The sequence below is a fragment of the Sprattus sprattus genome, assembly GCF_963457725.1.
Source record: "Sprattus sprattus genome assembly, chromosome: 4".
Taxonomy (NCBI): domain Eukaryota; kingdom Metazoa; phylum Chordata; class Actinopteri; order Clupeiformes; family Clupeidae; genus Sprattus; species Sprattus sprattus.
The window spans coordinates 33,166,964-33,183,378 of record NC_137923.1 but is presented as its reverse complement, the minus strand read 5'-3'; the positions used below and the strand labels follow the sequence as shown (position 1 = coordinate 33,183,378).

Here is a 16,415-nt window from a genome sequence, read left to right as displayed (position 1 = left end):
CTCTTTCTTGTCCTTTATTTTGTCCTTTGTTCCTTGTCTCTTGACCCTTAGTGTCAGCATTCGCTGCCTTTCAATACATTTTCTTGAATGTTGTCTGTGTTTCATTACTTTACTCTGTTACAGCCAGGATCTTTTACACCTCTTTCTCTATATTTACTCTTTTGACTGCAATCAAATTTTATAAGGCTCTACCTTATTTACGTTTCTCTCTTTTATCTATATTCCCTATTAGCCATTACAACTGTCACTCTTCATTCTGTGTGGTAGTGGCTTGCAGTCTATTTTATAATCAAGTCCATTTTCCCACTGCCACACCCCACCCAACCCCCACCTCTCTATCTCTCTCTCTCTCTCTCCCATTCTTCCTCTCTTCTCTTTCTCTTTTTCAGGCTCTTGTTTCAAGTGGAATCTAATAAGGATTGAGAAGTTCTTTGCACATCATCGCAATCATGGCCCTTATAGCCATCTGTCTGAGGTCCACCACCCTCTGTGGGCACTTCGCTGTACTGATTGAGAGGAGAATGGTGCCACTATAGTCTTTCTACATTAGGGCCAGTCCTTCCGTGTATTGAATGCCTGACGAATCAGATGTTAAGTGCCCATGCACATCTGTGTCCCAAAGTCTGTGTGTGTGTATCTAGAGAACATTGCGTAGGTACATGTTAAAGCATAGTCTTCATATTGAATGTTGAAAATACTGTGTAAAGTGAAAGGCATATTATTAATGTTTTTATTATAATGTGTTCTGTATGTGGACCAGCCACTAGGTAATTGGTCTGATTAAATGTGTAAATAATTCAGCTCAAGCCACGTAACGTAGAAACTCGAACTTCATCTCCTAGGTCTTGTAAATGACACTTAGGCTACTTATTTTTGTTTTTCTCAAGTTTTTTAATGTAAACAAGTCAAAATTCCCTGGGTGGTGGAATCTTTGTGACATAAATTGTCAACAGTAAACTCTCTGCAGCTGTCTCTCCCTCACCCCTCATCTACCTATCTATCGTATCTCTCTCTCTTGCTGTCTTAATATCTAACATCCCGTCCACTCCCTTTCTTTATCTCTTTTTCTCTCTCTGTCACTTTATCTATCTATGTGTTTCTTTATCTTATCTTTTATACCTAACTTTCCGACGTCTTTGATTTCTTTATCTCTCTCTTTTTCACTCACTCTATCACTATCTTTTTTTGTCTGTCTTTTTCTGTTTCTTTCTCACTTTCTTCATATCTAGCATCTCAATCTGTTTAAAAGTATTTGTCTTTCTCTCTTTTACTTGCTCACTCTCTTTCTTCACCCACACACTCTCTATATATATATTTATCTATCTATCTATCTTTATCAAAGACACTAAACTGTCTCACTCTTTTTAACTGATTTACCCCTCTTTCAATCTATCAGTCTTTACACACCTCTCTGTCTCTTCTGTTTTTTTCCCTTCCTTCTTCTTTGTCTTTCTCTGCATACATTGAATTTTTCAAATATTCTAATCTCTTACTTTATATTTATTTAAAATGTTTTCATGCACTGGTATTTCCTTCAGGAAATGCAAATCGAGTTATCATCATTATTATTATTGATTCCCCTCTACATATCATGTCTAGCGCTCAACTGACATAATGATTTAGATGTAACACACAGTTTGCTTTGAGGAGAAGCGTGAGGAGGAGGAGGCAGCCGTGTTGAGTGGCATTGAATTTGTGTGAAATTTCATCTGTCATTCTTTGTAATGGACACAAGTGAAGATTAGATTTACAATTATGTATGTTGTTTTTTGAGTTGACATGCATATGGTTGGCAAGTGTCATTGTTTTGCCGGGTAGGGTCATTAAGAAAGGGGTGGGTACTGTTAGATGGGAAAGGAAGAGGAGGAGAAAATCAGAGAGGGTGGAGAAACTGTTGGATAGGTGAAGCAAGACGAGAGGAGAGAGAGAGAGAGAGAGAAAGAGAAACGCAACAGAAAATAACAAATGCTTCTCATGACTTCTTGGGATATTTGTTAGTAATAATCTTCCTGGTCATGGAATTCAAAATGGAGATGTACTACAGTGTAGAGTGATTTAAGACACACAGATACAGTCAGAGAATTAGACAACAGCATTACAAGGATATTTTTGTAGAGATATTTTTCAATCTCTCTGACACACACACACACTCACAGACAGACTATTCACAAGAGCACGGCAGGCAGCCCTCTCTCTCGAGTCCTGATTTCAGAATGATAGTGAATTGTGTCCAAGACTTCTTCACCTACGAGACCACCAAGTCTGTGGTGGTTAAGAGCTGGACTATTGGCATCATCAACCGCGTTGTCCAGCTTCTCATCATTACGTACTTTGTGTGGTCAGTATCAGCAGCATGAGTTTGTTTGTGTGAGGAATATATAATGCAGATATTTTGTCTGTGGTGTACTTTAAAGTGATTTCCGGTTATTTATTCTAAATTGTAAAATAGTAATGTACCTTAGATTGATGTTATAATAGTGCATCAAGCAACGTCTGCTTCAGTATTACACTTCAATTCTATACTTCTGTCTCTCTCACACCCGGTCTATTTGATTTCTTCATATATTCCTCCAGTTATGTATTTATGCATGAAAAGGCTTACCAAACAAGAGACTCGGCCATTGAGTCATCTGTCATGACCAAGGTGAAGGGCTTTGGCATATACAACAACCACGTTATGGATGTGGCAGACTATGTCACCCCCACTCAGGTAACAAAGTCTCTCAGTCACTGTGGGCCTACTGTATTCTAGGATGCATTTGGACTTTTATACAGTATATCCTCAGGGACCAAGAAAATACTTGATTGTTATATGTGTTTAATGACCAATAAATAATGCAGAATGAACAGATAAATATGTATTGATTCTAACCATGATACAACCATATAGTCTGATGGTAAGGTAAGACACCATATTTGATGCAGTGGTGTAGGACTCGACTCGTGAACCCCTCCTCCCTCACATTTGTACAACTCCTCTAAATATTATAGTGTTCATAGGAATGTTTTCATTAATGTAAAGAGTTGACAGGGTAATATTGACTTATATTGAAACACCTAAAACTACGTAAGACTCTTGTCAATAAATTATTTTGAGAAATGTTTACGTTTTTACGTGTAACATCTCCCAGTCACCAATATACGAAAGTGGAGGTGTGGTGATAACATATTTAGCTAGCAAGTAATACAATCCGAGTCCAACCACGTCTCTGAAACCAATTCGGTTACAATTTCTAGCTTTTGATCGTTTTCCTCAATGCATTTGCCAACACAAAACAACTCAAAACGTTGGCTAGCCGTCTCTCTCATTATGTCAACTATCACCAATGGAAGCGACCACGGTGACGTCCAGTTAAGAAAGGACTCAATCGCTATTAGAAGTTGAACTTGTTTTTCCGTGTCGGATGGCATGGGCACGTAAGTCAGTAACATTAACTTTGAGGTAAAATATACCTCAAAAGTTGTAATTTTTGGCAACAACTACAGGTCTAATTAAGTCTTTTTTTGGTGACTTGGACTCGGACTCGAACACTTGACACTCGACTCGAGGTTTAGTGACACGACTACAACACTGGTTTGATGTATATTGTGGACATGCAAACAGAAAACTATATGGATGTTTTGATGAACTGGTTGGATACATGGGTAGATGGATAAGAGATGTTGATCTGATTGATGTAAATTACATAAAGATTGACCCTGTCTCCCTCCCAGGGAGCCTCTGTGTTCTGCCTCATCACCAAGATTATTACAACAGAGAACCAGGTGCAGGGCTACTGTCCAGAGGTAAGCTCACACACAGCTTGAACTTCACACACACCAACACACATACTATGCTGCATAGTTTTATCAATGTAAAACATTTAACAAATTATTAAATATGAGATCACTGTACAATTTTTCCTTGTCGAATGAAAGAAAAGCTGCATAACTGATTTTACTGTACATTTTGTGTTGATAATCAGTAACTGAAAAACTCATTTGTCAATCCCTGACCTAAACAATCTGTTCAAGCATATTTTACTTTGCAATGTAGTTGCTCAGCCCATCCTATATTAATGACTTGTCTTTGATGTCCACTTGTCTTTTGGACTCCACTCATCCTTTTTTGATGCCCCTCAGTTTATGTCCCCAAAAGACCGAAAATATGCTTGCACCAAAGACGAAGATTGCCAAAAGATGATGCCGGCCAGTCACGGTGAGACACTTTCAGCCTCTTTTCAGCTTTGACTGTTTTCTTTCTTTCTCTCTCTCTCTCTCTCGCTCTCTCCAGTGGATTGTCATACTCAATCCTCTCTGAGCTCTTAGTAGGAACTTCATCTAAGCCCTCAATTCATATATCATTTTTTGTGGTATCCGCTTAATGAAGCTCATTAAATGTTGATAACTCTTGCACGAATATTTTAAGAGACCTCTGCCCAGTACAGGAGAATCACGATGTCTAATGCAATGTATGTTTGTGGATGTTTTTGAAAAAAGAGAAGATGAGGCTACTCATTAGTGTTTAAAGAGAAACAAAAGAAAAAAGCAGAGAAAGAAAGAAAAGTAAAAGTCATTGCATCTTTTTGGTCTGCCAGGTGTGTTGACCGGCAGGTGCGTGCCCTTCAATGCGAAGAACAAATCCTGTGAGATCAAAGGCTGGTGCCCTGCCGAGAATGACGAAGTCAAAATGTGAGTTTGGTCTCAGCCCTGCTAAACTTAGTTCCTGTCTGTGTCTGCTACCTAATCTCTATGTTCATACTTCCCCCTTTATCTGGTCAACTTATTATATTTAATGTTACTTTGTCTTCAGTCCATCCATTCTTCTGACTGACCTATGTCATTACCTCTGTGGAATCAGTTAATCTCCCTGAATAGCTTGAATACATTGAATGTCTTTCAAAACAGCTCCTGATCCTGATTATACACGTATGTGCGTATACGTCCTGTGAAAGGATACCTTATCTGTAAACATGAGATGAACAACTTGTTGTACATATTATGTTTTATTTTATTCTTCTTATTATTATTTGTTGTTTTATTGTGTTTTTTGATGACAGTACAATGAAATTGCAAGAATGTAAACATACATTGTAAATGTAAACATGCAAACAAAAGTAGAGACAAACCACAGGCATATGTTTTTGATGCCAGTACATACCAAGAAATCTAATGTATCAAAAAGTATAGACCTCCTCACAAGACCACAAACCATAAAAAACTACACAAAACTACAAAAAAAATTAAAAAGTCCATTCCGATGGTGTTATAGTGCTTGAGCACCTCTCTGAACCAGGGAATAACAATCTGTATGCTTCTCTCTCACAGGACACCCATGATGGAGGTGGAAAATTTCACTATCTTTATCAAGAACAGCATTCGCTTTCCCCGTTTCAACTTCACCAAGTCAGTGCCCACTTCACACAGAGAGACCATACAGTTTAGGCATCATCATGTTCTCTACCATTATCATAAACACCATTATCTTAACATTAACATCCATTTCTTTCTTTATTTATGTATTCCCCTTTTGTCTCTCTGTTGCTCATTCCTCAGGGGTAATTTCTTGCGGAACATCACCAGTCAATACATAAAGAAATGTAACTTTGACCCAGTCCACCACAGATACTGTCCCATATTCAAAGTGGATGATGTGCTTCGATTCGCCCATCAAAACTTCTCCATCTTGGCCGATAAAGTAAGAGTCGCTCCCATTCTCATCTCTCATCCACTGAGAGACTCATCCAGTCTCCCCACTTACATGTGATTTTATTCCACCATATATACTGTATTTATGTCTTAAACCTCCATGTCTCTCCCTTCAATCCTTTACTCTCCCACTCTCTCGCTCTTTCTGTCCCTCTGTCTCTGTCTGCCCCTTTCTCTCAGGGAGGGGTGATTGGAATTAAGATCGGCTGGGTCTGTGACTTGGACAAATCCGAGGATGAGTGTAACCCAACATACTCCTTCACTCGTCTAGATGCTGTGTCGCAAGAGAACAGCGTGTCTCCAGGATACAATTTCAGGTGCTGCTACTGATATTTTAATGTACGCTGCACATAGTTTAATTTATTTAAATTATTGTAAACACTGAGTTAAAAGACTTTTTGCTGGTCATATAAACTTGTATTCAATGTGAATTTAACCACCGAACACTCAGCAATAACCATCTCTAAATTATACAGACTCAACCAAATGGATCAAGTATTCTAGTATGGGTAGTAGTTAATGCACTAAAAGCTTCTCTGGTCATCATAAATCATAAATCTTCATTCTTCAAGATGTTTTCCTTCTGTACCCTTGAACATTTGCCTTTGACTCAAGGTTTGCCAAGTACTACAAGATGGACAATGGAACAGAGTACCGTACTTTATTGAAGGCCTATGCCATTCGCTTTGATGTGCTGGTTAATGGCAATGTGAGTCATCAAACAATGTGTGTGCCCATGCGCTTATGTGTGTGTGTGTGTGTGTGTGTGTGTGTGTGTGCGTGTGTGTGCGTGCTGTGCATGCATGTGTATGTGTTTGTGTGTGTACATACAGCTGTCTGCAAGTGTACATGATTTTTAACATTTAATTTTAACTTTCTACGATAATTTTCGCAGGCTGGTAAATTTGACATGGTCCCTACTCTTATTAACATGGTAGCAGCCTTCACATCCGTGGGTGTGGTATGTACCATCTTCCTCTTTTCTGACCAACATAACCCTTACAACATGATCATACTGTCCAATCAAATTAAAGTGAGATTTATTTTATTTTATGTTTAATTAACCAGGGAACTGTGCTCTGTGACATCATTCTCCTGAACTTCCTGAAAGGAGCTGATCAATACAAGGCCAAAAAATTTGAAGAGGTATGTTCTCTTCTAGTACTGTTATAAACAGTTTCAGGTGCTTATAAGAAATACTGGGCTTAAAATAATGGTACATGTTATCAAGGCTATATATTTCTAATTCTTTATTTGTATAGGCTTTTATACCTGCAATTCTTTTCTCCATATCTTTTGTACCCTGCAACCCATCCCAACCATAGGTATCAGGGGATGAAATTCCGAGGTCTGCCTCCTTGGTAGATGGCCTGTATCGGACCAGAGACCATAGTCCGTTGTCAATCAGACTGGATGAGAAGCAGTCCAATGACTCTGGGGCTTATGACTCTGGGGCTTATTCCTTGGGGCGATGTCGTTAACTTAGACTCAGATTTAAAAAAAACTCAAACAGTAATTTAGTCTTAAATTAGCATAGAGTGTGCTAAATGTTAGTTTGTATGGCTGTTCACTTGTCCACTGTAGCAATAAAGATATTTAAAATGAATGCTTTGTAAATGCTCAAAAAACCCAATCTAACATTTGAGAACATTGATAGTAATATTAACGGTAGGCCTACAGTATGTAATGTATTATAAGATTATAAAGAATGTTCATTGAGATTAAGATGAGATTAAATAACTAACCCTATCTTTAATAAAAACAAGTCATATTAACTCTCCTGAGATCCTGCCTCACCCTATGGGGACATTACATTTTGGGTTTGCTATACCTTATACTTCATTCTGCTTAACTTAGATATGATGTCCTCATTTGTAGGCCCTTTTTGTGCCATCTAGTGATAGCAAAAGCACAATACACTAATCAGTATAAAAACAAGATTGCGTTTATTACCAAAACCAACCAATACGTTCTACAGTCCAAGATAAAAATGGAAAAAGTACAAAACAGTATGCCAATTTTTATGTTTTTTGGTTGAAACTTGTTTATTAATGCTTAATTAGGTTTGTAGTTTAAAATGGCATACACATTTGACAAGTTTTAGCAATAGTAACAACACTGACACTGTTAATTAGGAAGTACTCATTTGAAGACATCAGAACTTTATAATCGTATTATAGCATGCAAGGGGGTTGTTCGCTTCAGCAAACACACACTCACTCACACACAAACACACAAAGACACATGTCCACTTGCACACACACATACACACACAGACAAATACACACACACAATCCCACACGCATTTAAACAGTTATATACACACATTCGCACACATAGAAACACACATTGTTTGCAATTTTGTTTTAGCACAGACGTGTTTAGGCATTGAAATAAAGTTTTATATTTTGTTACACTGACACTGGTGACTTTATTGTGTTATACAGTAAAATACACCCGATGTCTTCATATGAGGAGCTACTTCCTGTTTAAATATAGTTCTTCATTTTTATACTTATCAATTTTTATCAGGTCCTACTAATCCCAAATATCAAGGATAAACTAAAAATGCACCAAAAAAATCAGATCTTGGGTCTTTAGAGTAAGGCATATTACTAAGCAGATGCATTCGAAATCTGCATTTGTTGTTGGCATGAAACCGTTCATCTAAAATGTGAATTTTTCTTTGAACCATTTTTATCATGTATATATGTGAAAAATAAAGGCTTAATGTTCACCTTTTACAGTTTAATATCTTTCTGACATAAATCTGAACAAAATTAATTGTGAAATTCATTTATTGGGAAAATATGTGATTTTTTTTATATGTTTTATGCAATCATTTTTGTCTCTCTGTATGAAAGAGAACGATGACGGTAGTTAACCTCTAGTTTTCCTGCCCTTTGAAATCTCTAGTCTGTAGCAGCACCCTTAATGCAGTACATTACATACTTACAACCTTACACCATAAAGACGTGAAAACCACTGCGGTTCATACCGGCTTTCGCTGCTTTCATATACATATATGTACCATTTTTTGGACAGTTTATACTGTACTGTATACACTTCCATATTTCTTATTTGATGAACAGTCAGGTTTCCCTAGATTATTCCACTTATGTGAGGGAAGATGTAAGAAGGTCAGTGCTTTGACCTTCCCTTGGTCTTAGGAAACAAGCCTTTCCATTTGGGCTTTGACTGAAAGACAGGATAAACAAATGATGAAGCAGTGAGAGAGAATCAACAAGTGTCAGAGCAAATATAAGAACAATATAGTAACTGAATAATCACCTTCCCAGCCACAGATCCCAGTGATTGTGATGACGTGTTGTCTTGGCTGTCAGTTAAAGAGGAGTGAGAGTAGAACACCGAGCTGGGGAAGACACAGGGTTGAGGAGAGGGGGAGTGGGCGGGCAGGGAGAACTGCGGGGGCGGTTGGAGGACAGCGGAGGGAATGTTGTAGAATATAAAATTTGATTTCTCTGCAAAGAAAGAGCGATGAGAGTGTATGAAAATAACTTCACAGTGTTTAGTTATACCTGTGACATGACTGTTTTTGTCTCACATCTTAGTCTCTCACCTGTCTTTCTTTTGCCAGGAGGCCGATGTTTTCTCTTTTTTCCCAGGCTGATTCGACTCTTCTGCATACTATTGTCTAGTAATTCCTTTGACTGGTATAAGGGGCAACAGCACAAACAGTGGTCATGCAAATTATGTCATGTTCATGTTGCTCAACTGAACTCTGCAATGTAACAACACAGGGTAGTTTAATTTGATTTGCTACAATACTTTCTTCAACACAGAAGATAGTATGTTCTCACAATGCATACTGTATTCTGTTTATTACTGTAATTTGTATGACCACTACCTGTACTCTGAAAATGTATATGTGCCGTGAAGTGTGAGGTACTAAGAGGTCTGAGGCTAGATTTCTTATTTGTTCCTCACCTGTATGACAGAGAAGTCCAGAAATGGGATAGGTTTAGAGCTCTTCCAGTTTAAGGGCATGGGAACCATGTATTCCACATAGTCATAAATGTCCCCTGATTCATCTTGGGAACAGCTGGGATTGGTCCTAGTTTCTGGTGGGTTAGCCAACTCCTCTGGTGGCACAGCATAAATATATGTATTGGATTCCACTCCTGGATCATCTTTGTGTCCTTCTTTTACATCTTGTTGTTTGGCAATATTTTCACAAGAATGGCCACTTCCAGAATAACTCTTTGGCCTTGAGCCATGATCCAAGTTAGCAGTCACTGACAGTTCATTGTCATCACAACTAGGAAGACTGCTAGTCTGTGACTGGTCAGTTTCCAATTTCAGGGAGGGACACTCTTGAACTGGTAGGTATTTTGACCACTCCTCTCCTGTAAATATTTCCTCCATTAAGTTCATGGAACATAGATCCAACTTAAAATCACGGAAGGTAATGACCCTGCCGAAATAAAGACGAGCCATTGAGTTTCACTTCATTACTTGCAATGCTTCACAGGCCTAGTCTGAAAACCTTTAGTTTGTTAAAAAAAATCATACATGTTATCTGTTCAAACTTGATAGTGCAGACATGAACATCGGTGCTGCTTGATGGTACCAATATTGTTGATTTAAATATAATTCCATGTCAGAAGTAAGCACTGAATGACGTCCCAGTTATAACACAGCTCACAGCATTAAGATAGAATGACAACAATGCAAGCATGAAGGTTAGTGGGAGGGAGCTCTGGAGGATGAGAGCACTTGGTATTTTAAGCCAAATCCATTTGATATGCATGTCTCACATGTCTCAACAAACATCACTTCATAAAGGCCTACAGATGGTGGCCTGTAGGGTATATTAGTCAGTCATGCAGGTGTTCTAACAGGTCTTTCTCACCTCTGTAAACATGTTTTACTCTCACTGGGTTCTTGCTCCTCATCGAAGGAGGTAGGACTGCTCATAGCCTCTTCCACAGACTGAGATTCTGGTTCCAAACAAAGAGGCTATTTAAACAGAAACTGAGTGAATTACTACTGTTTAAAATGATTAATAGAAATTGGGAAAAGCGCTGCTGAATATGTGAAGTTAAATACAGTAATATTACTACATAACTGCGTCGTATTTACTGCTACTGACCTCCTTTTCTTGGCTACTTCCACTCCCCTGATTGCTCTCACGCTTCTCTCTCCATGTCTCCTTCAGTTTCTCAGTGACATTTCTCTGCCTGTCATCAGTGTTCTTCCACTTGTCTGACACCTTTCCCAGAGAGGTGTTTGACCCTGCTGACCCTGTTGAACCCCTTTTTAATGAAGTGTCCTGGACTGTAACATCGGCACTACATCTCCTGCGCACGTCCTTGCTGTAGACTCCAGGAACTATGGTCTTATTGTAATTTATAAGATACTTAAGTGGCTGTTCACCACTCTTAGAACAGGATTTTACCAAGCCATTTTTTGTCTGGTCTGAGGTATCCAAAGATCGTTGTACTTTCCTTACCCTGTAACCTGATGTTGTATTGTGAGTCTGCACTGAAGCAGATGGGTCAAGCAGCATCTCATCAGAGCTCTGACTGAGAGATTCAGCCATGCTGGACAGTGGTAGAACATCTTCATATGCTTCACTTTCTATGTTCTCTACTGAAACTGGGATGTACTCTTTCCTTATTTCCTGTAAACTGATATTTCCCAAGACGGACTCATCATTTCCTGAACTTTCCTTTGTTTCCAATGTTATGTTAGAAATCTGAGTGTGGCACATGTCTTCATTGTGTGATGAATCCTCATGAAGTGACATGCTCTCCTGAATTTCAAAGGTAGATGTCCTTTCTTGTCTCTCTGACACAGTGAGAAACAACTGTCTGCGTTCCCATTTGGGAATGGAATTAGGAGAGGACCTGAGATTCCCCTGTTTAGTAGCTGGTAGTTGAGTGTTGAAATTCCTGCTTGATGCTTGCTGATCATTATCACCCCCACTAAGTGTATTTTCCACAGCCTGGGTCTCCCCCAGGGAACTCAAATCAGGACTTCTAGAAAGTTCATCCTTCCTCAGTTTTTGAAGCATCGACCGCAGTAAAGAGGCATTTGACACTGCAGATGAATCCTCTATGTTATGAACCTAAAACAAAAGGATTACAACAGTTATTAAAATCGAACTAATCTCATAATAGTTCTGGGTATACTGATATGTTTTGCAGTCCAATACACATAGCAACTTATTGACATGCATAGTCTTTCAGTATTTATCCTTCGGTGTGTTATTGCCTCAGCCAACTTACCTTAGAGTTGTGTGTTTCCATGGTGGTTCTGTCTCACTCCCAAATCTCTCTCCAGTAACTGCTACTGGTCCTTGAAGCTGAGCTTTATTGTGGATGACCTGTTTATACTCAGCATTCTTACCAACTACCATCTCTTACCAGAAGTTGCTAAAAGTGTCTCGTTAATTCGTATCCTTCTCCTGCCCCAGGCAGTTTCACTCTGCCACCTGTTTTACAAGTGTGAAAGCGAGGGCTGGTCAAAACTGCAATAACCGGTTCTTTTTGTTTTTGCCAGCATCACTAAAAGTATCTCAACAATGATGTAATTCAGGTTTCTTAAATACATTTAGCTTCCCGGTGTTTCACACATGGAGTACAATTTCATATTTGTCCAAGGGAAAGCTGAAAGCTTGCCAATTTGAAGTTAAGACAGCTTAACCTCTATTATTTTACCTGCCACCACCTTTTTTAAACCAGTACCGTCCAGCAGTAATCTCCAAGTTCCACACAAGGCCAGTACACAGCAGAATGTAGTAGAGGTAAGGCTTCTTCACTATCACCATGAACACACATCAGGACATCGAATACATTTCCACACAATTCAAATTCAGGATCAGTATGCCATCAGGGCAAACCAGTAGTACATAGGTCTTAAATTATCAATACACTTTTAAATGCTCCCCAGAAACCACCCACAGTTTGCAAGATGACCCCTCCCTTAATTCCCCACTTGCACACACGCACCACATACTCCCTCACACACACACACACACACACACACACACACACACACACACACACACCAAATGTATGTAAACATGATTAAAATATTTGTCGACATTTCCGCCATTGAGACCCTCCCGTGTGTCTCTGACCTCAGTTTATGAGCACCGGCGTCCCTAATGCACAAGGAAAAAAGAATGATAAAAAAAACACATTAGACAGAATGGTCATATTCACTCCATATTAAAATAAGTTCACACACTAGCAAAAGACGAAAGGAGACTATTTACACCACAATCCCAGTTTCATCTCGAACAGCGCTATGAATTGAATAGAAAAGATATCAGCCAATGAAAGCGAGGCTGTATGTCATATGACTTTGTGTTCGGGACTGACCCTTGTAACTTGTTTCTGTCACTTTTAGACAAAACATTTCTGAAGCTATTTTCTGCGTCTGGAATTGCATAGGATTACATCAGAGTTGAAAATCATGGTGGGCATCGCACTTGTTCACGTGTTGATCCCATTTTGCCTATGCATCATTTTAGCAAACAGTGGATTATTTGACAATGTTCTGGTGGATCTGACCTATGATCACTACGCGGAGAAAATAGTTGAATGGCTACCTACCTTTCTGGCTATGCCGTTTAACTGCTTGGTCAACTTGGGGTACATTATCATGGGCACTTTTTGGCTCCTTAAACGTATAGCTCCTCGCGACAGTAGGGAATGCTATTTTAAAGACGTGTTTGCCCTCATGGCCATTTTGTACGGACCAATACAATGGATTCGTCTTTCGTCTTTGTCACGAACACCAGCTATTCTGGACCAGTGGTTTACCCTACCGATTTTCGCGTGGGTACCGATCTGGTGTCATTTCAAAGAGCATGGTTGGAGTCCACGATATGTGCTGCTCGCCGAATCTGTTTCCATCCTTAGCTACACACAAGCTCTGTTTCACGACATAGGGTTTGAGACGGCTTTGGCCTTTCATGTCGCTGGTGCTGTCCTGACAGGCGTTAGGATTCAAAGAAGTCACGGCGATGCAACTTCATTTCGCTACCTAGTGCTTGCAGTGTTGTCATGCAGCGGTTTCGTCGTGCTGAAACTTTTGGATCTCAGTCTGGCACAGTACTGGTTGTTTCAGTGTCTAACTGGACACTTTTGGTCAAAAATATGTGACATTCTGCAGTTCCATTTCAGCTTCTGCTTTCTCACCTGCCTTAATAAAAAAGACCAGAAAAGGACATAACTGAAACGGTTTGGGTTATCATGACACTGATGATTTGATTTGAAACCCTATGGAAGAACCACTCAACCAAATTACAGCAGCAGTTTGTCATTTATATTTTGGACAAGCCAGATTAAACAAATATTTTCAGATTGTTGTTCCGTGTGAATAAATCATTATTTTACTTCATTCTTCTGTTATCGCTGCATGGTCCACAGGATTACAATGATGAGAATAAGGGTTGCATGACATTATCACCCTGCATGACCTATGTGCCAAGACAAAGATTGTATTTCATTCTTCTTTCTAGCTGAAAACGTACCTTAATTCAGGCATAGTTGTGACAACCTGAATGTCATAAAGCAAGAAAAGAAGTTCTCCTTACTTTATTTTTGACACAAGCTGATCATACATGCAAGCACACAGCTGTATCAATATCACATGTCTAGTTTTGCCATTCTTGTCAGTTCAGGCTCAGGTAGGCTCAACTTCCGATTAGTCCACAGCAGAGCAAACAGTGCCTGCCGAAAGTCTTGATTAGTGCAGTAAAGGATGGGGTTCAAACCACAATCCAGGTAAGCCATCACAGACGATACTGTGCGGAGCCATTCTGGCGATGGGGACAGGTCCAACCTTCCAAGCAGTATCAACTGAGGAAAGATGAATTGTATGTGCTGCAGTCAATACTGATGCATACCTCAATTCCAGCTTCCAGCATTTTATAATGTAAATATAGATTGTGTGCGGCTGAGCAGAGAATCATAATGCATGCCATTTTGACTGTAACTTAACCTATTTTGAGTCAATGGTATTGTCACAAATGAACTGTCAAACAGCAATGAATGGGGATATTTAAAAAAAAATGTTATTGTGTTTAAGATAGATGAACTGAGCTAAGCTGATGGGCTGTTCTTTAAGACATACGTCATCCGTACTTGTTCTGATCCCAGTGTTAGTCTTACCTCAGAGACAGCAAAAGGGGTGTAGCAGAGCAGGTAAAAAGCCACTAGCAGAGGTGCCACAGAAGAGAGATCTGCTGAGCTATTAAGAAAGAGTGAGAAAGAGGTAGGAATAAAAGTTTACAAAGAGGATAAAGGATATCACTGTGAAAAAACGATGTATCCTAGTGGTAGTAATCACACACTTGTTGCAATTTTTGCCATAACCAGCGGAGGACAGAAGGGAGCACAACAACATCAGCAGAAAGGGGAGGAAGATGCAGATGGAGAATGCGCAGAGGATGTAGACAAGCATGTCAGAGTACACACTCTCCCAAAAGACTGCACACAGCATCTCAGCAGAATCATACCTGTGACACAGCAATGCCATTTAGCCAAGTATTACAGCACCACAGCAGTATGTTAAAAAATGTATTGAATTCAGAACAACAAACAATTCAAGTAAGAATAATAATATAATAATGCTAATTACAACTTGTGTGTTTTTGTTTACATGAAGATAGGGAATAGACGTTTTTGAGTTTACTTTTATTAGTAACTAAGTAAAATGGTGCAAATGTCTGTTACTCCCTCACTTGATCCAGTCATAGACTACAGGCACAATCCCAAACACCACACCAAACACCCAGGAGATGAAACATGCAAGTGCCATGATGACAGACCAACAACTTCCTGTGGAGCCTATGCCCATGAGCCTTTGGACACAGAGAACAGCTGAGACATGAAGGATAAGTCATGAGAACATGATTAAACATACATACTGAGAACAGCAAATGTAGGCAAATTGAATCTGAGTTAAAAAAAAAACAAAATTAAAACAAACAATCATTTAAAGCAAAATGTCATGTATTGAAACAAATGACTGACAGCTATTTCACCTATACTCCCAATGGATGAAGTCATGAAGGTGAACTTGAACAAACTGACCACCTCACACCATGGAGAAATCTGGCCCCCTGTCAGCATGGCCAATAAGGAGCCAGAGATGATCACAACAGAGCAGCTGAGGTCAGAGATAGTCAGACTGACCAGTGGGAGCCAGTGGACGCACTGAAAATGATATTTGCACTGAAATAGAAGGACCTTATGTTAGAGGGTAGTGCCGCTGGCGTGAAGACAGTGAGAAGAATGGACACATAATTCTTGCCCTTACCACAATTTTGACAATGAGAACCAAACTGTTTCCTAGAACACCTAGCAACATCTCAACACTGAGGACAGCCACAAGGAGTGATCTCTCTGCCCTGGACCATGGCCTGGACTCCTGTAGTATTGTAGTACTGTTTTCTGTAGCATTCACTGTATAAATCGTGCATAAATTGACGTTAAAATTGGCCGCCAGTTCATATAATTCCCTCATTAATTAGACTTGTTGGTATTTTTACTTCTTTAAGGAAATCAACATTATTAAGTATCACTCAATACAATACAATCATTTGTTCATTATTTAAATTATTTAGACCAGGAAATGAAGGTTAAACAACCCAGTGACTGAGAGTAATAACATAAGCTACAAACAACAGAAATAACCTTTTTACTTACTGTTAGTGATAGAGGCACTTGAAGTATAATCAGAGAGGATTG

The 16,415-nt window shown here is 39.2% G+C and overlaps 3 protein-coding genes across 3 annotated transcripts; 2 read left to right on the top strand and 1 right to left on the bottom strand.

The window, feature by feature from the left end:
- Nucleotides 1-2,213: 2,213 nt before the first annotated feature.
- p2rx3b (purinergic receptor P2X, ligand-gated ion channel, 3b) lies at nt 2,214-7,169 on the top strand (the record flags this gene model as incomplete). Its single annotated transcript, XM_080836276.1, has 12 exons — nt 2,214-2,338; nt 2,575-2,710; nt 3,715-3,786; nt 4,123-4,198; nt 4,578-4,671; nt 5,308-5,385; nt 5,536-5,677; nt 5,869-6,005; nt 6,304-6,397; nt 6,584-6,649; nt 6,757-6,834; nt 7,014-7,169. 12 exons carry the CDS (start codon nt 2,214-2,216, stop codon nt 7,167-7,169), a joined length of 1,254 nt encoding a protein of 417 aa, XP_080692402.1.
- Nucleotides 7,170-13,131: 5,962 nt separating this feature from the next.
- tmem187 (transmembrane protein 187) lies at nt 13,132-13,893 on the top strand (the record flags this gene model as incomplete). The annotated part of the gene is made up of 1 exon (XM_080836772.1): nt 13,132-13,893. One exon carries the CDS (start codon nt 13,132-13,134, stop codon nt 13,891-13,893), a length of 762 nt encoding a protein of 253 aa, XP_080692898.1.
- A 416-nt stretch (nt 13,894-14,309) lies between these two features.
- On the bottom strand, nt 14,310-16,035 carry LOC308363468 (parapinopsin; the record flags this gene model as incomplete). Its single annotated transcript, XM_080836275.1, has 6 exons — nt 14,310-14,522; nt 14,835-14,913; nt 15,017-15,181; nt 15,407-15,545; nt 15,710-15,899; nt 15,985-16,035. The coding sequence occupies 6 exons, from the start codon at nt 16,033-16,035 to the stop codon at nt 14,310-14,312; spliced, it is 837 nt and encodes a 278-aa protein (XP_080692401.1).
- Nucleotides 16,036-16,415: the final 380 nt, after the last annotated feature.